Source organism: Hibiscus syriacus, unplaced genomic scaffold (genome assembly GCF_006381635.1).
Source record: "Hibiscus syriacus cultivar Baekdansim isolate YM2019G1 unplaced genomic scaffold, ASM638163v2 tig00111582_pilon, whole genome shotgun sequence".
Lineage (NCBI taxonomy): Eukaryota > Viridiplantae > Streptophyta > Magnoliopsida > Malvales > Malvaceae > Hibiscus > Hibiscus syriacus.
In genome coordinates this window covers 10719834-10744749 of record NW_024063126.1, presented here as the reverse complement: position 1 = coordinate 10744749, position 24916 = coordinate 10719834, and the positions used below count along the sequence as shown (strand labels likewise).

The 24916-nt window shown below is 34.8% G+C and overlaps 1 protein-coding gene and 1 pseudogene across 1 annotated transcript; both read right to left on the bottom strand.

Annotated features, from left to right (window-relative positions):
• Nucleotides 1-1470: 1470 nt before the first annotated feature.
• LOC120165172 lies at nt 1471-24916 on the bottom strand (annotated as a pseudogene).
• Nucleotides 7318-8716, bottom strand: LOC120165171. The gene is made up of 5 exons (XM_039174751.1): nt 8635-8716; nt 8410-8529; nt 8208-8330; nt 7901-8128; nt 7318-7818 (listed from the first exon to the last, which is right to left on the bottom strand). The coding sequence occupies exons 1-5, from the start codon at nt 8671-8673 to the stop codon at nt 7357-7359; spliced, it is 972 nt and encodes a 323-aa protein (XP_039030682.1). The 5' UTR covers nt 8674-8716; the 3' UTR covers nt 7318-7356.

The window sequence follows — 24916 nt, the reverse complement described above, 5'->3', positions numbered from 1 at the left end:
AGTTAATTTACTAAAAGATAAATTATCAAGTGCTGACGACAAACTTTGTGGACGGTGCGCACAAGGTAGCATTGTAGACCTTTTGAGTTGGAATCTCAACTAGCACTCACTCACAACTAAAAACCATAAACTTATTAATAAATTTAAAGAAATAAAACGTTAAACTATTAAATTCAAATCATAAATTTAAATTATAATGTTGTGAATTAAATAAAAATAATAAAAAATTATCACATAATAAATTTCAACATTACATAATCCAAATTAATCGATTGTTAGGTGAAATATCACTATTTTCATGCCTTGCTCGTTGTACTAGCACTATTACATATCTTAATCAACTCATACTTTTATATAATATATGGATAGAGTATATAAAATATATTTATTATTCGAATTTAACTCAATTTTTAATAAAAATCTAGTTTGAATAGCTCAAATATTCGAAGAAATTGAACTTGAATAGTTTCTAATAAGTCTTTTACGAAATAAAATGAAACTTAAATTTATTAATCCCTCCATCCTATAAAATGTGTCCTTTATTAAAATTTTAAAAGTTAAAATTTTTAAAATTTGATCATGATTATTTTAAATGTTTTAAAAAATTATATTTTATAAAATATATATTTAAAAAATACTTGATTTAAGGATTTTAAAATATATTTTTTCATATTTTTATTAATAATAAATCAATAAGGGATGGATTTAACAGAAGTAGCCGACCCTAAAACTTTCAAATTTTTATATATTTTAGATATTTATTGTATTTTCTATTAAAATTCTGTTTTGACCTCCTCTAAAATTTTATGAATTTATCTCCCCTGCAAATTTTATAAGGTCACCCACTAACATAAAATCAAATCTTGTGTCTCTCCTAGGAGTAAATATTTTTTTCTAATAATCTAAAGTGATTACAAAATAGTATTTATTCAAAATTTTATTAATCTATTAACAACGCACAAACATCTTATAAAATTTTCTTAACCTGATGTTGATATTCTCTTTTAGGGTAAAAACAGCTAATTATCATAATTACCGTGAATATAGAAAAGGAAACTTTAATCTTCTTTTTTTTTTCAACATAATATGACCGGCTCATGTCTAGTGCTGCCACTTATGGCAATAAGCATTGGAGAAACAACAATGGATGACAAAACATGCAATGTTAACAGACAAAGCTATCAGAAGGACGTTCAACAAGGAAATAAACTAAAATAAACAAGACAAAAGGAATAATTTTTTATTAAATCAAAGTCTAATTCAAAGCTTATAGACAAATTAACAGCAATATGCATTGTTCTTTTCTCAAAAAGCTCTTATCCAATCTAAAATGTGGAATGCAGAATATGATCCTTTGCTTACATTGCTTACACCTGCAGCTGCATACAATAAACACACATTCTTGTCTGTTGAAGATGCTGCACAATCAATGGCGAGAAAGATGTTTGTTTTTTTATTAGATATTGTACACTTATGACCCCAAGAATTCGGGTTTAGAAACGGTATATGACGGCGTTTTACATAAACAACACGCCTCACCTCCGTCACCGATTAAAATCGATGTCATGATACATGAAGATTTTGAATTTCAACTTGCAGCATCTTAAGTGTGTCTCTCACATTTGATAGTTCATCTTTTACCTCTAGAAGTTTGTCCAGTCTATTTTGCGTGGCATATCGATAGGGCTCCCATATAATCCTTACAAAATTTTCCAAATTCTCGGTGGTTTCTTGTAGATCCTTCTGCATTGCATCTTCAAGCTCTCCTCCTAATGCATTTGCCATCTTGTTCACCTTTTCTAACATTCCTTGTCTACGTGCTGGGAAGTTTGAAATGGCTATATACCTATCATAAGAGTATTTAATGGATAACTGATCAAGAACATGAAATTCATTCTGAATTCTTAATGTCAAGAAAGTTAAATCCGATACCATACAGAACGAAGTCCAGCGACCGAGTTACAGGTCACTTGGGTATGAAAGACGAATCGATTCAATACAGTATGGACCTTAAGTCGCACAGATTATCAATTAGTTTATGAAAACTCGGACATGCAGCTTGAAGAAATAGAGTTAATCAAGAATATACAAATTCAAGAATATACATACCCTCCAGCGGAACATCGGTCGAGAGCAAGAAGGTATTAAAAGGGACTCTTAACTCACCGCTTCACGAACTTCGTGCTCAAATAGTTTAGAAGCGGCATTGGAATTGAAGTTCTCGATCACTCTCAAGCTGCATTGATCTAATTTCCTCAGCAGTTCATAGATCTCCAGCGGATAATGTTTGTCCGAGAAGGTAACAGATGGCCATCTTTTCTCAAAAGATTCCTTATAAAGCCTTCTTTCACGTGCATTATTCGATTGTAACCATGTAGCATAGTCTCCAAGCAAGTTCTGTATGCAGTAACATATCATAAATCAAGTCATTAAAAAAAAGTAACCCATACAGCTATAAAAAGTCTGCACCTATAACCGACACTTGAAATAGATGCTCGATTTTCACATGACGTAGATCATGAAGTGGTCTAAGCCATTAACTCACTTGTGCATCAGCAAGTGCAGGACCAAGTATGTCATTCTGAACTCTTAAAGTGGCTGGCAGTGTGGCAGACGAATCCTCAAGTAAAAATGAGGCAACGATATCTAGATTTGATAACTGTAAGGTAGATTCTATGAGCTTCAGAGCACGAGATTTTGTAGCATCAATCTGCAATACCACGCAAAAGAATTAAACCATATATATATATATACATATACATATAGACAAAACTATGTAAGAAATAAAGTCATCTGTGCCGAATAAAAATATTAGTTCTTCCAAATTTGTACCATAGATAAGGTTCATCTTCTCCGAGAGATACTTTCATCTTCCATCTTTATTACATACTCTTCCACGCTATTAACAATTTCATTTACAGAAGTCAAGTTCTGCTCTGCAGACTTGCAGTCTTTTCTATTTTCACAAGCAGAAAGTATTCGCTCGGCAATTGCAATTGGTGTTCCAAGTTTGAGCTTCATTCTCTCATTCCCCTACTAGTTGATCCATCTAAAAAAACTGTACAAGAAGTTTTCAAGCTTGTAAAAGCTACTGGTTCTCCAATTTGAATCAGTGACTGCTAGTTCTCTATATGTTTTCCCAACACCAGAAGTTGCAGAAAGCTTTTCTTCAAGAACAGATCATGCAGCCACGGGATATAATGCCACATGTTCTGTGTTTAGCAACTTTTGTGTATCATCTTTGATGAATGAAATTGCTTCCTCTAGCTGCAATCAACAAAGATAATGTATATAAGACCTGAAAGGTGGCATAGTAGGTCAATCTAAACGAGTTAACTTAAAAGTATCATCAATAATTGCTGAGAGGTAAGAACTAAACCTCATGCACATTCCGATAAAGATCAGCTTTGTTCAACACAAACACGACTTTCTTCTTCCATTGCTGCAATATAACGAAGAAAAGTAACCTGGAAAAAAGAAAGAAAGAGCACATGCAAGTGGAATTCAGCTCACAAAAATTATGAAGCCAAATGGAAAGCATTTATGGGTAGGGTAACATTTACCAAAGAAGTATTTATATCCGTAAGCCATTATTCAGTTATATCTCAACTAACCTTATAGTATTAAGTATAGTGATTCTAGGCAACAGCAGCATCGATTACATAAGTCAGCACCCTCAGGGTTTTAACTTATTACCCACATAACGAGCACTAGTCTTACCTCACTCTCAGTTAGTGGGCGATCTGCAGAAATAACAAAAGGGAGCAAATCGCAAAGAGGTACAAATTCCTCTGTCAGGCGCTGTTGCCTTTGAAGAATCACGTTTTTCCCTGGTGTATCAACAATATTCATCTGCTTGCAAGAGGAATTATTAAAAATTAGTCATGAAAAAAAATATGATGGCATTGAGACCTATTTCCAAGAAAAGAGGAAAAAAAAGACACGAGGAAAGCAGGCAACAGTTATCAGCTACCTACATTGTGTCTTCTTTCACCTAACTTTTCAATTTATCAATCTTCGCTGTCATTGATTTTCATCTGTTATGTTCTCTGATCTTCAGCACAGATCTCAAATTTTCATTTGTTTTATGGGTTGCAAGCTCACTTCTAAGCACCTAGTATTATGAAAATTGTGCCTAATTATTCTCTATCATGTTTAATCACAATAGCACGTCATATCAAAGAATCATGTACACTCCATCAAAACAGGTTCTAGAACTTTTAACACAGAAGTACGATGCGGAAAAGCCAAAAGGACTCACTTCTTTAACGATTGGAGCAGGAAGATAACATATTAGTTGACCATCTGGGTGTCTTTCACAACGCTGCATGTCCTTGCCATCCAACAAATAGCGCAAGAAACTGATTTCATTAGTCGTAGGAATAACCCCCCTGGGTGAGGTATCTTTCCCCAAGAAGAGCATTAATGACAGTGGATTTACCAGAATTGAACTCACCCTGAGAAACCAATATATAACATATCATATTATATATATGAATAAGTCATGAGAAAGCAACAGCATTAGGCAAAATTCTTATGCATGAACAAACCAACGATTTCCATACAATGGTTAATTTCTCATTGCAGATCATTTTTCTTTTCATTGATCAATATAATGTCAATATCATAGAGATTGAAAATATTGTTGAACGATCTTTAAGATTATGATAAGGGAACAATCATAACAAAACAGTAAGAAAGATAAACCAAAACACAAATACTCTAACACGAGTTACAAGTAATCAACTGATTCAAATAAAAAAATACTAATAGAAGATTCTAAGACGACTGAGTAGAGACATCCCATCAAATATGATCGAGAAGTAAGATTATGGGTTTATCATTAAAACTGCAAATCGAAAATAACTGAATAAGAACGAAATTCCAGTACTCGACACAGAAAGGTAACTTGTAACAAGAAAAGCCAGGGTAATGAACTAATGTATAGAGGGGAAAATACGATGGTCATCAGAAGTGAGACATAATCATAGCAGAAAAGGAACACAAAGTTAACATAGCTGATTCCTAGTAGTCATGTGCATTTCCATTTAATCTAACAACCAACATGATACGGACACGTTTCCTGAAGCTACTGTGAGAACTAATGAGATTTATGAGGTCGCATACGATGAACCAAGACTGAAGACATAAGCTTAAGCATCACTTCATTTTATATTTCCCTAAATCAAAAGTGAATAGAAGATAAATAGTTATTCTATGGGTATATGTTTTCAAATAAAGAGATAGGCATTCATTTGAAATTTAGAGCTAATACCAATGTAATCCCAGCAACCAGAGTTTGTTGAATTTCAGCACACAATTACCACTATAGCCAGTAGAAACGGCTCATCGATTTGAGCAACAGCATCGATAAGAAGTGAAATCTCCTCCATCTGTCGTTTAAAACACACACACAGATTCAACCAAAAGAGTAAACAACTAAATATAATTGATAATCTCATAACCATTATGGAAAATAACTTCAACTTCCAAAGCTTAATTAAAAGATCACCAGAGGTGCAGCTTTCCAGAAGACATTTATGGCTTCAGTTAACACTGATCTCTCCTCCTCCATAAGTTGTTTCACTCTATCCTCCACGTTAATAAAATCCGCCTAGCTTGTTTTCTGGTGAGAGTCATGAACGATATCTGCCGGCTTTAGTTCATTGAAGCTCTCATCCTGAGGTTTGTTATTATCAAAAAACTTGCTCAGAACATCATCGGTAAACAACCTCAAATCTTCCAATGACAAAAGTACACCAATAGCACCTGATTTAAGAATCTTCGACAACTCGGTATACGACGGCACCTCTGCTTGCGAACTATTATTAACAATAAAGATCGGTATCTTCACATTCTCATAAACAGACTTCATTGTCATATCCGGATGCTCTTCTTGACACAAATCATAAATAAGAAAATCAGCACCTTCAGAACTTGAAACATTTAAAGCAGCATCTGAAGATTGCACGGTCCTAGCTACCAATGGTAGAAAGACATAATCCAATTTCGAATCCATCATCGTGTTTCTTGTCACAATGGCAGGAAGGCCTGTAAAAGAAACAAATACAACGATGTGAGACAAAAATATCTATGCATTTGTGAGGTGAGTGACAATTTCAACAGCATGAATGTCGATTTCATTACTTTAGACTCTGAGTTCAACTTAAATAGTCTAACGACATTGAATAAGCAAACTTTAGAAGAAGAAAAACGAAAGAAAAGGCAGAACCCACCGTGATCGGATAGGGCCACGCCACTAGCACCAACGGCGGCGGCAATGTCAACACGCTCCGAGATCAAAAGATAAGCCCGGTCTTTAACAACCGCTTTCAAAGAACGGGCAGCTTCATAAACCGTGCCACCACTTCCTTCGCCACCATTGAGCACTAAAAGACCAACCCATTTCGAGACGGCCTTGTCAATGAAAGCCAGTGCATTGGCGTCGGATAAGACATCGTCGGGGTCCAACTGGAGAACAAAATTAGGTACCTTGATCTCGGGACGCTTGTAGCCGCCAGGGAATAGAGTTATAGGACGTTGCTGGTTCTTAGGGCCTTGGGGACCAAGTTGTTGTAAGCTGAAAGAGTTGTTGGAAAGGGAGGACTTCGTCGGAGGAAGAAAACGGCGGAAAGGGGATTTAGTATAGCGAGAAAAGAAAGGAGGAGATGGGCTGAAATGGAAAAGAGCGGCGGAGGGAGAGGCTGGGAACCGAATGGAAAGGAAAGGGGTCATCGAAAAAGGAAAAGATGAAACTTTTTGTGGACCAAGTAATTTGGTTAACTGAGAAGAGAATTGTTATGTTTATCTTCTTATCCCTTGGAGAATTTGAGAGGCGATAGTTACGAGTGATATGGAAGAACCCAACTCCGATTTGCTAAACATAAAAATCTAAAAGATAAGCAAATCCAACGGTTCAATGGTCGAGGAAGTTCACTGTCTTTCCTTTTTTTGGGTGCTTTTGAAAGAAAAAAAATAAAACTTGGGTGGGAGACCACTTGGCTCAATTCAAAAGCATGAAGATCCCACCGCCATGGGCAAAAGTTGAAATTTTTAGTACTTTTTGAAGGTGTTTTCTTCATCTTTTTAATATCTTTTTTGGTTAGTGTTTCTATAAACAGTGTTTTCTTCAATGGAGGATTGGTGCTGAGGCAAAAACTACAGCTTTGTGCTCTGCTATGAAATATATTCATCAAATAACTTGTACAGATTGAAAACATTGTTTTCTTCTCAAATGCAATGGTGAGATCTAGATATTATTTGAGATTAAAGAAAATTGATAAATATCTCCCACCGTGATTGATGGAAGTGGAAGCAAAATAACAAAATCATTGATTAATTCTCATGCGAGAGATCCTAATGATGTTCTTCATCAAAGTGTTCATCAAGAGATGTGGATAAACCAAGTATATCAGTTCGAGTAACTCTCTTATCGCCATCATCGTCTCCATTGATTTCCTCTTCTGCAATGGGAGATGAAAAATCCAAGCACATTCCTCTTAACACTTGTTCATATGATGCAGACAGATCTTGGGAAGTCATTTGATGGTACTCGACGAGCTGGTGAAGACACTGGTTTTCTCTCACCAGATTAGCATTCTCATTCGCTAGTCTTGATTTCTCTGCAAGCAGTGCTTCCAATTGAAGCCTCACAAGATCATCTTCCTCGGGTCGGATCCCCTTGGTGAACCCATCACGGAGCCTCCTATTCTCTTCCTCCAGCAAACCGCAACGCTCTTGCATGAAACATAAATCATTCTTTATGGACTTCAACTCTCTGGCGAGTGAAGCTGCCTTGGTTGCCATGGAGATCGCAAGCTGTAAGATGGAAACAACAAAGGGTTGAAAAATTTGAGAGCTTGGTTTATCAACAAGTAAAAAGGAAAGGAAGAAAGTTTACATTTTTGGCTTTCTTCATCAGCTTGCTGTTTTTAGGGCTTTTCTCATTATCCTTCTGTGAATCATTATCATCTGAGCTCTCACTGTGATCAAATTTCCTCTTCACACCGATCTTACTCTCTTCTTCAAGTCCTTTTGGCTTCGGGTCTTCCTCTTTTGGCTCTGAATTCTTGAGGTTACTTTGAAATATATCGGTCAATGTTGGAGGTTTAGCTAGCTCTCTAGCTCCCTTTAATAAACAAAGCAAAAGCTTCAGCAAGTTTACAAATTCGAGCTAATGCTAAAGGGCTTTTTTTGCTTTAAATTACCTGAAGAGCATTGTCGAGATTATTAGATAGCTGAGACAGGGTTTGTGAGATGGAATCAAAGCCTTTAAGCAAAAGCAATGAATCTTCTTTCAAACGCTTAGCTCTGTTGGATTCTCTTGAATTCTGCAACAAAAAAGAAAAATTAGAGCAGATTTTTCATAGCAAGAGCTTCCGAGAGATGGAAAATATAAAGAAAACTAACGTTTCGGTCGGCGATGAGTGCATCGACGCGGCCACGGAGGGTGCTCCAGATACGCTCGTGGGAAGCAGGGCTGAAGAGTGGAGATGAAGAAGAAGAAGAAGCCATTAAAGTCGTAGGCTCCTGCAAATGCATTCAAATTCCAAAACCAAATAAAATTATACAATAGAAGAAATAGAGAGAGAAACAAGAACAGCCCATTAAATCTCAGATAAAAGAAAAGCGAACCTTGGGAAGAGGAGGAGGAGATGGAGCAGAAGCAACCATGGCTATGGGGAGGAAAGCAAAACGAAGCAGAGGAAGAAGGGAGAAAAAGCAAAGGGGTAACGGCTAATTTTGATGCTGGGAATTTAAAAGAGAGTGCGGCGATAGGAGCTAACGTTCATAAATCTAATATCAAAGGAAAAAATAAATGGAATCTTGAATTAAACAGAATTATGATCTACTCAATTTAAAAGTAATAAATAATTGGGTAAAGTACACAAATGGTCCCCTGGCTATAGGATGTTTCTTTGTTGAGTCCTTTAATTATTGAAAGTTAAAAAATGATCTCCTAACTATTTATATGTTCCAAGCTCGTCCTACTCGTCGAGTCGTTGTTTGAAAGCAACGGCGATGCCACTAGACGCCTTTAAAATATGGTTTTATCATATCTCAATCGGCAAGTTAACATCCAGCTCAGACCGCTGTTAATTTTTCTAGTAGAAAAGGACAAGTTTAGAACATATGAATAGTTAAGCAACGGTTTTGTAACATTTAATAATCGAGGTACTAAACACATCATAAATTAATATATTATAACTTTTTATCGGAAAAAGACAAGTTTAGAACGTATTAATAATTTATTTTTAGTCATTTCATTACTTAATTTATAATATGTTTATTTGCATTTATAAAACTAAACACATCATAAATTAACAAAAAAAAATTTGTTTTATCAACATAATTGAAAAAAAAAACATGTTAGAATTGAATTTTATTTTCTTGTTTTTATGGATATGATCAGATCCTGGGGAATTCTTAACTTCCACCATCCCTCCAACTTTATTGCTTTCCTAAGACTAAATTGTTTAATTAAGAATTATATTTTTTATGCAAATAAAAGACGCAAAAGTAAAGGGGAAACTAGGGTAAGCAATTCATAATAATAATTAGAGAAAATAACCTCAGTGACCAAAAATCCCATATAATATACGATTTTAACCAATTTTTTCCGGATTTGCCAAAATGACCAACAAAATCGCAATGCGATCGCTAATTCGCAACGCGATCTCTAATTCGCAACGCGATCTCCATTATCGCAAATTCGCGTTGCATTTTCGCAATGCGATAGTTGAAAATCGCGTTGCGATGGTCTACAGTATCGTTGCGATTTTCCCAATTCGCAATGCGAATAAGTAAATCGCAACGCGAATTGGGAAATTCGCAATGCGAATAAGTAAATCGCAACGCGAATTGGGAAAATCGCAATGCGATAATGACTATCGCAATGCGATAATAAAAAATCGCAACGAGATACTTACTTTCGCAACGCGATACTGACTTTCGCAACGCGATTTACTTAGCGCCATTCGTATTAACGCGTATTTTTTTTTCAAATTCCAAACACGTATTTTTTCTTAATAAATCGGAAAATGAACCGTCCACAGTAATCGCACGCAACTCATAACCTCAAACCCAAAAACACAACACTCAGTCCCATCTCCATCTCTCACTCTCTACGGCGAAATCCGTCCCCATCTCCGAAGATTTCCGTCCCCATCGCCGGCGAAATCCCTCACAACCATTCACAGTCAAAAATCCCTCACAATCATTCAGAAATGGAAAATCAACCTCCGAGGGTTAGTTTTTTTTATTTTTATTTTGAAATTTTTGCATTATTTTAGGTTTTTCATATTGATTGATGATAAGTTTACTGGTAATTTCAATAATAGATTAACCATTTCACTTAGATTTCTTATTAAATTCATTCGATTGCTGCCAATACTGCTAAACTGTTTAGCCTGTGAAGTTAGTATTTGTCTTTGCTTTGTCTTTTGGTTGAAGTAATGCAGAAGAAGAATAGTTTCGAGAATGAGAATCGCAACGCGGAAATGACTATCGCAACGAGATAATCGCAACGCGAAATAAAATCGCAACGCGAAACCAAAATCGCATTGCGATTTTCATTTCGCATTGCGATTTTCATTTCGCGTTGCGATTTTAATTTCGCGGTTGCGATTTTCATTTCGCGTTGCGATTGTTGGTCGCGATAGTCATTTCGCGTTGCGATTCTCTCGTTGCGATAGTCATTCCGCGTTGCGATTCTCATTATCTCGTTGCGATTTTCATTTCAACCAAAGACAGAAACAGTGTTGCAAATTTTAGTTTCAAGAATAAACTACTATTTATGTTTATTGTTTTGTTTTTGGTATATCTTGACAGTGTAATTTTTGGTATATCTAACTTGGTATGTTTATTGTTTTTTTGTAGAAATTTTTTTCGGCTTCATTGACATTAAGGAATAAAGTTAGCCTAGCCACTACAATTGCTTCGAAGCTTTCACCTGCACAAAGAAAATTGTTTGAAGAAAACCTGCTTCGGGCCATGGCGGAGAGTACAGCATCCAGGTGGAGATGCTAGTTTGACCCATTTGTGGCTTCAGACCATGACTAGCGATCTACCTGACAGTATACAACGTGGTGAGGAAGAGATATGGTTTCATTTTCCACCGGCGTATACTTGTTTTGGGCGGAAGGAGTTCTGCTTAATCACTGGTCTACGATTCGGGACACGATGATGTAGCCGGTACACTCGTCATACACCCGCCCATCATGATTATCCAGGGTTTTTCTGATGAGTCAATAGAGAAGCCGAACTTACACGTCGACGACATAAGAAATTATTTAATAAGAAAGATGGTTTTACTCGGATGAATGACGTCGATGTTGTTGTCGAGTATGCCTTCTACTTTTGTATGCCGGCTTTCTAGGCAGAGAGGCCAGACAACCTATTCCTCAGGAGCTAATATTATTGGTAGAGGACTTAAATGCATGGAATCTGTTTCCGTGGGGTTCGTATATATGGAAAAGCTACCTGGACTAAGTTGTCGTCTGCCTTGATGACCGCAAAAGTTTGCGGGGCGATGGGTCGAATACACTTTGTCAGGCTTTGTTTGGGCCTTTAAGGTAAGAATTTCTATATAATGTTTTCAAAATTATAATTAATTATTTAACAATTACTAATGTTGTTATTATATTGTTTGTAGATTTGGATTTTCGAGGCTTTCCCCAGCATGCGGACATATGCATTAAAATCCTTAGATGATATTCCTAGGGCTATTTCCTGGAAGAGGAAATGTATGTTGGATTGGGAAGACTTATACCATATGCGACAATAAATAATGTAAGTTAACACAATACTATCATATATAAAACAATTATTAATAGTAGACATTTAACTTGTTTTAGTTTTATATTATTAGGAGGCCAACACTCCATTAATGAGACTGACCACCCACGGAGGCTGAGCTTGCCACTGATTGGTGGCAAGCTAGTCAGCGTTTTTTTTTGATGACACGAATGATGAGCAGCCTCTACTTCCTCCACTTCGAGAGCCATCACCTCACCCCAGAGCCATCACTGATCGACCCGACTATAACCTCTACAACGAGAGCCATCACCTATCCCGTCACATCATCGAGTCTCTTCTCCACCATCACCTCATGATAGGCGACCGACAAAGATGCCACGACTTCTCCCTGTTCTCCACCTCCACGGGATGAGTCAAGGGAGTTACGTGATGAGGTCAATGTCTTGCGTGAGGAGATCGGTACTCTACGCGATAACGATGGTGCATGGCGTGTGAGGTGTCTACTTTACCGTGGTGAGGTTGCCGCTCTACGTGAGATGGTAGTATCGTTGCAGAATGAGGTTCATCTACGCACGAGGTAAGTTTAAGATTTTCCATATTTAATTGATGAAAATTTACTCGTAATTTCACTTAAATTAACCATTTCACTTAGATTGCTTGGTAAATTTATTCGGTTGCTGCCAAAACTGCTAAACTTTTTACTTTAACACTGTGAAGTTAGTATTTGTCTTTGTTTTGTCTTTTGGTTGAAAGTTTGAAATATATTTATCTTTGTTTTCACTGTTTAAATATCATGTCTGTTTATTTACTGATATTTTTATTTTTATTTAGGACCGATAAGGTGGATGCTTTACGTCGGGTTTTTCTTGCACGACAGAGTTCACGCATCAGACAGCGTGCACGTGCTATTAAGTCTCCGTATACCCCAATAGTGCGAAGACACCGCAAGAAGAAGCCCGACTCGCCTATCATCCCTCAAGAGTCCACTCCTATCGTTGAAGAGGCCCCTATCATTCCTCGAGAGTCCCCTCCCACCGTTCAAGAGGCCACTGTCATCGTTGAAGAGGTCCCTCCCACCATTCAAGAGCCCGATTCACATGGCGTCATATGTAGGATTCTTGAGAAACCCTCTGACGTGCCGGACATGATGGATTCAAGTTGGCTCTCGTATGAGTTACCGGCCAGTACCATACCGGTATCTGAAGAGGAGATGAAACAACTACCGGACACAATTCTGGATAACACCCTTTGGGCTAAGACCGCAGTTGATTTTTATCTACACGAGCGAAGCCAGGGGTGTTTCACTGACATATGCAAGCTCAATGATGATATCTATTTGTTGCTTGATCGGTCTTGGTGGGGCGTATTATTAGGGGTCGAAGACAATGGCTATTTCGATGGAGGGGTAAGTCTTATATTTTCTTATATTTTCATTTGATTAATTTGTTTAAAAATTAATATAATTCACTAATATATGTATTTTTTTGTAAAACAGCATATCGATGCGTGGGTGTCACGTCTACTAATAATTAGGAAACTTAAGGAAAATAAAAGAAATACACGGTATACAATAATGCCGACGGCTTTTAACGCAGTTCACTTGAAGAATCAACGAGATGAATCATTTGCGTTGGGCAATGGACAAGCTAAACTTTATCCTGCATGGTGGGAGGTCGATAAGGTTAGTGTTTATTTTAGATTGAGTTTAAAGGTATTCATAAATAAGTGCGCAAATGAATGAATTATTACTTATGATTGCAGGTGTTTATCCCTGTTTTGGAACGTAACCATTGGCTTCTCGTCGAGCTTCAGATCCCATCCCTTAAGGCAATAGTATATGACAGCATGATAAATTACATATCATTGGCTGATTTAAGAGATATTATTAAGGGATGGAGCTCTTATTTGGCTAAATACTTGGATGCGATAAATTATTGGACTCGTTCTGGAAACAAGAAGCCAAAGAAGCTCAATATTACAGTTAGCAGAGACGAGACCGCACCACAACAAACGAAAGGACCCAGAGGGGATTGTGGTCCTCTCGTATGTTTGGCGTTGGACCGTTTGATCACAGGAAGTATAAAGTATCTACCTCCCACCGATATAGATAGAGCTGCAGTAGGCTTGTGGTTTCGACATTATATGGCTAGATCGATATATACGAGACGCTGCCTACCTGCATCCGCGTTATAAAAATGTCCATAAACAATTGGTATGTTTATAGGCTTGTGGTTTGAAAATGTTTGGTTAAGTACCTAGAATTCAATAATTTGTTGTTTGTAGGTTTTAGATGTGTAGAAAGTGTTGTTTGAGCAAATGTTTGGTTTATGCAGGTTAATCTCAGAAGTGAGCTGCGTGAAAATGATGTATGGCTGCAAAAGTTGATTCATAGTAGAAGTGTTATTTTCTCTAATAATTATTGCTTATTTTTGATTGTTTAATTGATTTGTAAAAGGTGATTTGTAAAAGTTGATTTGTTTAATTGATGTTAACATAATTCTTATTTGTGCTTGTTTAATTGATTGAAATGTAATGGTTGATTTTGTTGATTTCAATATGCATTATGTTGAAGGCAAAAAGTACTATCGCAATGCGAAATGAAAATCGCAACGAGAGAATCGCAACGCGAAAATGAAAATCGCAACACGAAATTAAATTCGCGTTGCGATTTTCATTTCGCATTGCGATTCCCTCGTTGCGATTTTCATTTCGCATTGCGATTCTCTCGTTGCGATTTTCATTTCGCATTGCGATAGTAATTTCCGCGTTGCGATGGACATTAAGATGATGCCTATTAAGTGATAACAACTGGAACAGATCATAGCAATTTTCAAACTCAAGTTACTAATACATGCCTAACTGAAAATGTTAACAGTTCACACAAAATCTACATAATACAACGTTTGCATTTAAAAATCACCTAAGTTAACAGACCCAAAAGGTGAAGCCAGTTGTGATTGGGATTTTAAAGATGATTGCGATTTTGATTGCCTTTTTCTTGACACCATATGAGCTTTGGATTTTGATGATGATCCATATTTTGGTAGAGGAAAAGATGATTGTGATGGCACTGGTGATCCACATGTCAACCTTGTATGACCACTTTCCTTGCACGACTACATGTCGATCTCTTCTTCTCTTCACCCTTAGACGGTATACGATCGTGACTTTTTGGTCGGCCAGGTAGCCTTCTGTCCATGGTTGGTGGCAAAACTGTTTGTAAGTCATCTGGTATGTCCCACTCAGAAGGATGTGAAATAGGGTAGACAATCTCGGCATAAGTCTGTCGATATACTTCTGTAGTGTAGCAATCCATAGCGTATGTGCTTGAATCATCTTGGTTTAGATGAAGAGCAACTTTTATAACATGGCCACATGGATAACAAGATGTTTGCCATTTCATACAACTACACGTCCTTGCATTTAGATCGACAAGCCCATTTAAGTTATTATCCAGTACTTCAAACAAAGTGTTTGAACATGGTTCAACTCTCCATGACGTTGACTTCACAACACGTTTCGTTATCTTTTTTCAGTCCATGGTGTAACACGATGTTCCAATGTTCCTGTAAATTTAAATAAATAATACTTAGTAAAATATATCCCAATGTTCCTGTAAATTCAAAGAAATAATACCTGCATGGTTTTTTTCTTGTAGTACCACTGTTGAATAGAGGCTCGAAAAAAACTCCATTAACATAGTAATGGGTAATTTCCGGGAATGACGACTTAGAGCGTTAATTGATTCTGCACTATTAGACGTCATGAAACCATATCTTGCTCCAAGTTGATGTACTCTTGACCATCTTTCAAACCCGACATCTTCTAGTGTTTGAGCACACTGAGGCAAAACACGTCTTAAACAGTTTATATGCTTATTGAAATCCACTTCCCGATAAGCCTTTACAGCCTTCCAGTATGTCCATTTGTGCTTTTTTATACCAGCAGACCTTGATTTTAGATTTCTATACAAATGAACACCACAAAGTCCATGAAAACATCTGGGAAACACCTTCTAACAGCGTTGTCAATTGAGTTTGCCCTATCGGATATGATTGTCAGATTGCTAATAGGACCTATGCAATCCCTAAGATGCCCCATAAACCATGTCCATGAATCAGAGGTTTCAGATTTGCCAACCCGTAAGCTATTGGAAATATCCCATTGTTAGCATCCATGGCTACTGCTAATAAGTTTACTCCAAGGTATCGACCTTTCAAATGTGCTCCGTCAACTATAATAGCTGGGCGCATGCAAGTAAAACGAACGAATCTACAAATAATATACACAAGTCAGCTTTAAATTATGACAATAAGCCGACAGTTGGGCAAACGATGCTTCTGGCGACCCCCTCAACAATTCCAAGGCATAACATTTGGCTCTCCAAGCTTGAGAATATGATATACTAATCTTGAACCGAGCATTCATGTCAGTCATAATTCATGTCCCCGATATACCCTGCCATTCAAAAAACATTAACTCAGCCAGAAAACCACCCAACACTTTTTTGTTTGCCTGTCTATGGTGAGGAAAAACTTGGGTTCTTGAACATGTATGTTTATCAATAAAGGTCCTAACTTGAAACATTGCGCAATCTTTTATCCTCTTTGCAATCATACGCCACGTACAGTTTTTGTCAATCGTACACCTTGTTTCGAAACGATCTTTGCTTGATTTGTTAACTTTTAGTTGATAGCCATCTTCCACACATTTCGTATACAAAGCTATCTTCAAGTCTTCCTTTGTATCAAAACAATCATCTTTCTTGATACGAATAACTTTTGTGTAACAATCAACTGCTTTCTTGCCACTCTTCTTCCGGTAACTGAAGTAATTCTGGCATATTCCAGTTATACTCCCGTGGCATTTTCTTTTCTTCAGGGACTTTTTCTTCTTCTTTTTCTTCTTCAGGATTATATGAATTACAGAATGGATGTTCAACATGTTCATTCACAGTCGTAACTTCCTCCTCATTAACATCAACAACATCTTCCTCGACAACGGGTGTTTCATCATCAAAATTCGGGTATTGACCAATATCAAAATCATTACACGCAGGGTCTGTTTCTTCTTCTGAAACATCATCAAAATTCGTGTATTGACCAATATCAAAGTCCGGGTATTGACCAATATCAAAGTCAGTATCGCGTTGCGAAAGTAAGTATCTTTGAATGGAGATCGCGTTGCGAATTAGAGATCGCGTTGCGAATTAGCGATCGCATTGCGATTTTGTTGGTCATTTTGGCAAATCCGGAAAAAGTTGGTTAAAATCGTATATTATATGGGATTTTTGGTCACTGAGGTTATTTTCTCTAATAATTAAACCTTGGTAATGTACTAATATCTTTTTAAAATATTCTAATTATAAAAGGTTATTATAATTACAAAAATATTCATAAAAATAATTATATATTTCTTATCTATTTATATTAAATATTGTTATATCTTAGTTATATTTTTTTATTATGTTATATGTTATATTTATTATGTTATATGTTATATTTATTATATTAGTATATTATATTTAGTTTTATGTTTTAAATATAGATAATTAGAATGAAATATTGTTTAAACTAAAAAATTCAAATCATCTTTGAATTGATCTCTCATAATGAGACTAATTTCTTTTGTCATGTTTTGTTTAGGGGTCTGCAAAAATACCCAACCCATCAACCCGAATCTAAAAAAACCTGGTAATTTTTTTTTAAAAATTACCCGATCCGACATTTTCTGGGTCGTGTCCGGGTTAAAAAATTGAATTTTTTTAGTACCTAATTAGGGAATTTTTTTAGGGTAAACTACCTATTTGGTCACTTATATATTATCTAATTTAATTCATATATATTTTTATTTAGGGTAAACTACCTATTTGGTCACTTATATATTATCTAATTTATGTTTTGGTCACTCGATTTCTTTTTTCAAAATTATACCTAACGTTACTGTTGAGTTAATCGATCGACGGAATAGGCCAAGAGGGGGGGGTGAATTGTCAATAAAAATTCCGGTGGAAGCTTTTGCAGAAAATTGAAAATATTTGCACAGCGATTTAGAGTGGTTCGACTTTCTCAACCAAAGTCTACGTCCACTACCTTAGCTATCCACACTAAGGATTTCCACAAATTCACTAAGTTGTCTTTCTTTTGAGGACAAAGAGTAACCTTACAAATCTCTCAAGAATTATACCTGTAACACCCCAACCCGTATCCGACCCGAATACGAGTCCGAAGTGTCACATTGACTTTTCAAACTATTTATTTTTCACAAAATAATTAAAAGATTTTAATTTCTCATTTAAATAAAACTAATTAACTTGCATTAATTAAAAACATTTGAATTTACAAAGCCTTTCAGAGCATATTCAATACAGATCACTTGGTACATGCCAACTACGTTCAATATCTTGAATACATAATCGTATCCATTTCTTTTCTAATCTGATCTTTAACAAGGAGAAACTGACATGTCTTGCTCCTTATCATGCTATAATCTCCTCGAACCTACGTGTGAAACACTCACACGCTAAGTCGTTGACTTGGTGAGGCATAAAACATATAATAAAACTCTAACTTGTAAACATGCATGAATAATTTCTACTAACATATTATATACAAGCATAACACACATATATATATATATATATATATATATATATATACAAATTCCTAACATGCACGTTTAATATATTCATCAAACATAAATACATACATATTCATTTTATACCCACTCATAGATTCTTTTATAAAATAATTATCCCTATGTGCACATATCATCCTTCACGTTCATAACTTTATCATCTTATTATCATACTTCCATATACGTACACATCATATTACCCAACAAACATGTAGCATCACATAGCATTTTTTTCTCATATTATATCTTTTATTTTGGCCCATGCATACATGTGAGAACTGTAGATATGTGAGTCTATTGAGGTTGTGCACTATGATGTCACCACAACTCGTATAGGGTCCCATTAAGGGCATATGAATTTGTCCCGAAGGACCGCTATGAAATGTCCCGAAGGACTACTATGTCCCGAAAACCACGTAGAACTCTCGACTCTTGGCATGCCAACTATACCTCTAGCCCTCATGACATATAACATGGGCATTATTATTTATCATTTCACATGTACATATCACTGTCCATATGATTTCATATTAATATGTCACTTATCTTATAACACTTCTCATGTGTTCATATAACATATATATCATTTCCATCTCTTGTTCACGTATGTTTCCCGTATATCATATATATCACATAACTTATTTCTTATTCTCATATACACATCAACACTTATTTTCTCATCTTATAATTTATATTACATATGCATGTAATTTCATGACTTATTATTATTATCAATTAGCTCAGGTAACATTCTTGTAATGTTTCCTAGATCATTATCATATATTACATATTATACAAATGCATATCACATAACATGTAATACAAGCAAGACGTATTCACATAATACACAATCCTAATCATGCTTTGAATCATACTATCATATATTCAAAATATTGAAACAGACTTATCACAAGTCTAGTTTCTATGTAGAAATACATATATTCTATGAGTATGCACTCACCTGACCTCACTAGTCAATACCAATTCCTTATCTTTTCTTCGATGATTACTGCTTGACACCTTGTCTGGACATTGCTTTCGATTGATATCTACACCATCATATTTTATACAAATCAATAATCCAATTGGTAATACTCTAATCTTTCATTTCTTAAATTAAAATAAAGGCTACTTCCATATTTTATTTACGGTATGCATCGGTACACTCTGTAGTGCATCGGTACATTCCTTAGCATGTGCATCAATGCACTAACTATGCATCGATACACAAATCACACTCGATGTTTTCTTTTTTAAGGGGTACATTGATGCACTTCCTGTGCATCGATACACACTGAATAATTTATGGAAATTTATCCTTGATGCATCGGTACATGTTGAATGTGTACCGAAGCACAGTAGCCCAGAATTCTAATTTATGCACAAAAATTCACTCTTTTCAGCTTAATTGCTTCATATATCATCCCCTTTCTTATTCTTAACTTACATACTCATGCTTAAACTCATTTATTCTCATTTATCACATCTTTATCCTCAAAATCCTATCTTCCAAAAAGTAATTCAAGAATCATACCAAATTTTCTATATGTTCTAAATCCACTTTTAACACCTCATATCTCTTAATTCATTCATTGACAAGTCAAATTTAATCTCAATTTCCACTTGTCAACTTTATTCCAAATTTTCATTCAAGAGTTCATAATCTTTAATCTCTCCTAACTTCTCCATCCTTTGATTTTAAGATAACTTAAGCTTTTCTTAAGCTTTCTTAATACCTTAAGAATCAAAACACACTTAAACATTAAGAAATAGTCCACAGAAATCATACTCACCTTAACCAAGGAGCTCACGGGAAAAAGAAAGCAAGAATAAGAATAAGCTTCTAGGCTTCTCCCTTAAATCCCACGTGTTTATCCTTAAATAAAGAAGAGAAAATATCCTTAATGTTGAAAATACCATAATAACCTTCATTCTTTACGTTTTTTCAATTTAATCCACTACTTAAATATTCCTATTTAATTTCTTATACTTTTCAATCTTTCAAAATCAAACCTCAAAATTTCAAAATTTCTATTTTAGTAACTAACCCCAATTTTGGGATATTACAAATCTCCCCTCATTTTAAGAAAATTCGTCCTCGAATTTTCATTACACATACCAATAAAAACATATCTTCTAATGTTCATGTTGCCTCATTTACTTAATCTTTCCTTCATTTATTTCTTCAACCACCTTTTTCCTTTATACATTTATCTACTGTCACTTATCATATACACAATAACCAATAACCTCAATCCATTTATATCTTTTATCTCTTTAGATTCTGCATTTTCCTTTGACCTTTCTAAAATCCATATACTGTCACTCATCACGTAGACATTAACATCCATTTTCATCACTCAACATCATAAATCCATCTCTAACTACCTTATAACAATAACCAAATTCTTATTCCATCAATATTTGACTAAGCACACAACCTTAAATCTTTTCCAAATGTAATTAAACATATACTTCACGGAATCAAACAATCTTTTCACCTCACCTTACACATTTTTTTTCTTACTTCTATATCAAACTTATCATCTACACTTCCATATAATCTTTATCATATCTGATCCTTTAAACTCAATCTTTTTCATTTCCTTATTCCATTATTCCTTTATTCATTCAAAATCAAAATCTCCTTATCCATAAATCATATCTTTTCTTTCATGCTCACATACTCTTTTCCTATCACTTATACTCATCTCTGATTACTGATCTTTATCACCTCCTCATAACTTTAATAATAAACTTACTCATACATAATCTCATTCTTTATCATCTCTTGTACTTGTATTTCCTTCTTTAAAGCCCCCTTTTTAAAACATACCAATACTTATCTCCTTGCCTACATTATATCTGTATAATCAAAATACATAACCACATCTAGATTCATATCATACTTGATTAACTCCACTTTATCATCTTATTATCATACTTTCACATACGTACACATCATATTACCCAACAAACATGCAGCATCACATAACACTTTTTTCTCATATTATATCTTTTATTTTGGCCCATGCATACATGTGAGAACTGTAGATATGTGAGCCTATTGAGGTTTTGCTCTATACTATCACCACAGCTCGTATGGGGTCCCACTAGGGGCATATGAATTTGTCCCGAAGGACCATTATGAAATGTCCCGAAGGACCATTATGTCCTGAAGGACCACGTAGAACCCTCGACTCTTGGCATGCCAACTGTACCTCTAGCCCTCATGATATATAACATGGCATTATTATTTATCATTTCACATGTACATATCACTGTCCATATGATTTCATATTCATATGTCACTTATCTTATAACACTTCTCATGTGTTCATATAACATATATATCATTTTCATTTCTTGTTCACATATGTTTCCCGTATATCATATATATCACATAACTTATTTCTTATTCTCATATACACATCAACACTTATTTTCTCATCTTATAATTTATATTACATATGCATGTAATTTCATGACTTATTATTATCAATTAGATCAAGTAACATTCTTGTAATGTTTCCTAGATCATTATCATATGTTACATATTATACAAATACATATCACATAACATGTAATACAAGAAAGACGTATTCACATAATATACAATCCTAATCATGCTTTGAATCATACTATCATATATTCAAAATATTGAGAAAAAAAACTTATCACAAATCTAGTTTCTATGTAGAAATACATATATTCTATGAGTATGCACTCACCTGGCCTCACTAGTCAATACCAATTCCTTATCTTTTCTTTGATAATTACTGCTTGGCACCTTGTCCGGACATTGCTTAAATTTGATATCTACACCATCATATTTTATACAAATCAATAATCCAATTGGCAATACTCTAATCTTTCGTTTCTTAAATTAAAAGAAATGCTACTTCCATATTTTATTTACGGTATGCATCGGTACACTCTGTAGTGCATCGGTACATTCCTTAGCATGTGCATCGATGCACTAACTATGCATCGATACACAAATCACACTCGATGTTTTCATTTTTAAGGGGTGCATCGATACACACTGAATAATTTCTGAAAATTAATCCTCAAAATCCTATCTTCCAAGAGGAATTCAAGAATCATACCAAAATTTATATATGTTCTAAATCCACTTTTAACACCTCATATCTCTTAATTCATTCATTGACAAGTCAAATCTAATCTCAATTTCCACTTATCAACTTTATTCCAAATTTTCATTCAAGAGTTCATAATATTTAATCTCTCCTAACTCATCCATCCTTTGATTTTAAGATAACTTAAGCTTTTCTTAAGCTTTCTTAATATCTTAAGAATCAAAACTCACTTAAACATTAAGAAATAGTCCACAGAAATCATACTCACCTTAACTAAGGAGTGTCGAAACGATTTTTAAGGTGGAGAGGAGCGAGATTTTTGAAAATCGCATCATTTTTTATTATTCTTGTTGTGATTGATTTTAATTAAAAAGAATGCGATTTTTGAAAACCTCACGTTTCGAAAATTTGGAATTTCCTTTACGATAAAAAAACATAAGGTTTGAGAATTCACCACCAATATTTGATTAGGGTGTAATTGGACACCCAAAAATGTTTTGTCACTTTAAATAAAAATTAATTTTAATTAAAACGACAAATAGCTGTCTGCGTTACCAAAATTCGAGTTCGGGAGTCGATTACATGTAGGGAAGAATTAGCACCCCCACAACGCCCTAAAATCGGTACCTAATTGATTAATTAATGTCTTTGCAACGAATTTCACAAGTTCATCTTTAATTTGGTTTATGATCCCTTAAACAAACAAAATGAATCTTACAATAATCAAAATTACCAAAACAGGTTAAATTAAAATTACCAAACATTTTAGAAAATAAAGAATATTCGATTATTTATAAATATCGAGACAAGATCTTAGATAAGTTCTAATTTCCTTTTCTCGATAAATTTAAATAGCCGAATATTTCTTTTTCTTCCGTTCCCAAATTTTAAAGTGATGAGAGTGTCACTGATGGGATACACTTTTATTTTAAAATTGTTAAAATCGGATATCTAATTAGTTAAGACAAACCACTTAAAATAATTTTAAAATAAAATGGTATTACCCTTAATCCAATTTATGTAATTAGGTACATAAGGTCGAGTTATGCACGTGATGATATCATACAAATTAAGCGAAATGGATGCCATGCAAAAAGTTAGACAAATATTATGATTAAAAATATCATGAAATATTCAATCAAGATAAATAACTAATCCTACATACACGCAAATGAATAAAATGGAAATTAAATTAAGCATTATACTATCTCATCTAAATTAAATATGTGAAGTTTAAGCATATGTAACCATAGCATGTAATAAATATCCCCAATGCAAATTCACATAATTATTAAAAAGAAATATTCAACATGCTACAATTGATATTTACTCAAGTATATTAAAGTCAAACTTAAACCTAATTATAAAATATATATACATATATGTATATTTACACGCGTTTGTATCTTAAACATGCATCAATGAATTTGCATACAAAACATTACAAACATTGGAACCATAAAATAACAACTCGCAGGGGACCAAAGCAAAAACTTTTAAAGTAATATGCCATAAACACAAACAGTACATAATTCGATTAAACAAACCAAATGGACCACTATAGAACATGTAAAACTTTAGATGTTAAATGTCTAAAACTGCAAAAATTAAAGACAATAACAATTAGGACTAGAATTAAATGCGTCTAAAGTAAAGGAACGATATTATGAACATGAAAATTTAAACTTCGAGACTAAATGAAATAAAATGTAAAACAAAATGGTTCAAGAAGAAAATAACCCTAAACATAATATATAAAACCCTAATTATAAACTAAACCTAACCTAAACTTACACTACCCCAGTCGTTTTCATCACCCTCTCCAACTTCCTAGTTCTTTTCCTTATGCCTAGAGAGGACACAAGCTCCTACTTCCATGGTCACCAACCTTCGATCGAACCCCAAAATACACACAACCACTTAATCGGTGCAAACCTAAACTCAAAGCCACCATCCTTTGCTTCTATCTCCCATTCTAACTCTCAATCGAGATAACCTAAGACACCCGAGGTCTCACTCCTGCCGTAAATCGGCTTCTTCCTCACTTTTCTTTCACCCCCAATCGAAATAAATGGCCACCATGGCCCTATGGCCGTAAATCAGCCTTCAATCACTCCTATCACCGGTGACGTGACACTCAGGCGAAGAGGACTCGACAAATAGGTAAATTAAACTACTAACTCTCTTTATTTGCTTCAAACAACACACAAAAACACAAAGAGAATTATGAAAACCAAGTAAATGTAAACTAAGATTATTTTTTCTTACTTACACACTGTTTCAAAGGAAAATGAGAAGACCCTTCGTTATAAGTTATTTTCCTATGGTTCAATCGATTCTAGAGAAGAAGACCACAAACTATTCTTCACACGATAAGGTTCCCTCGAAACCCTTTTTTTTGTTTGAGAACCAAGAACCCAGTG

Bases quoted from the DNA above. Each gene is read 5' to 3' on its own strand.
- LOC120165171 (XM_039174751.1), bottom strand. From the start codon at position 8,673: ATGGTTGCTTCTGCTCCATCTCCTCCTCCTCTTCCCAAG. The intron at 8,331-8,409 runs GTTAGTTTTCTT...TTTTTGTTGCAG, and splicing joins CACTCATCGCCGACCGAAAC to AATTCAAGAGAATCCAACAG. The intron at 7,819-7,900 runs GTAAACTTTCTT...TCCATCTTACAG, and splicing joins TGATGAAGAAAGCCAAAAAT to CTTGCGATCTCCATGGCAAC.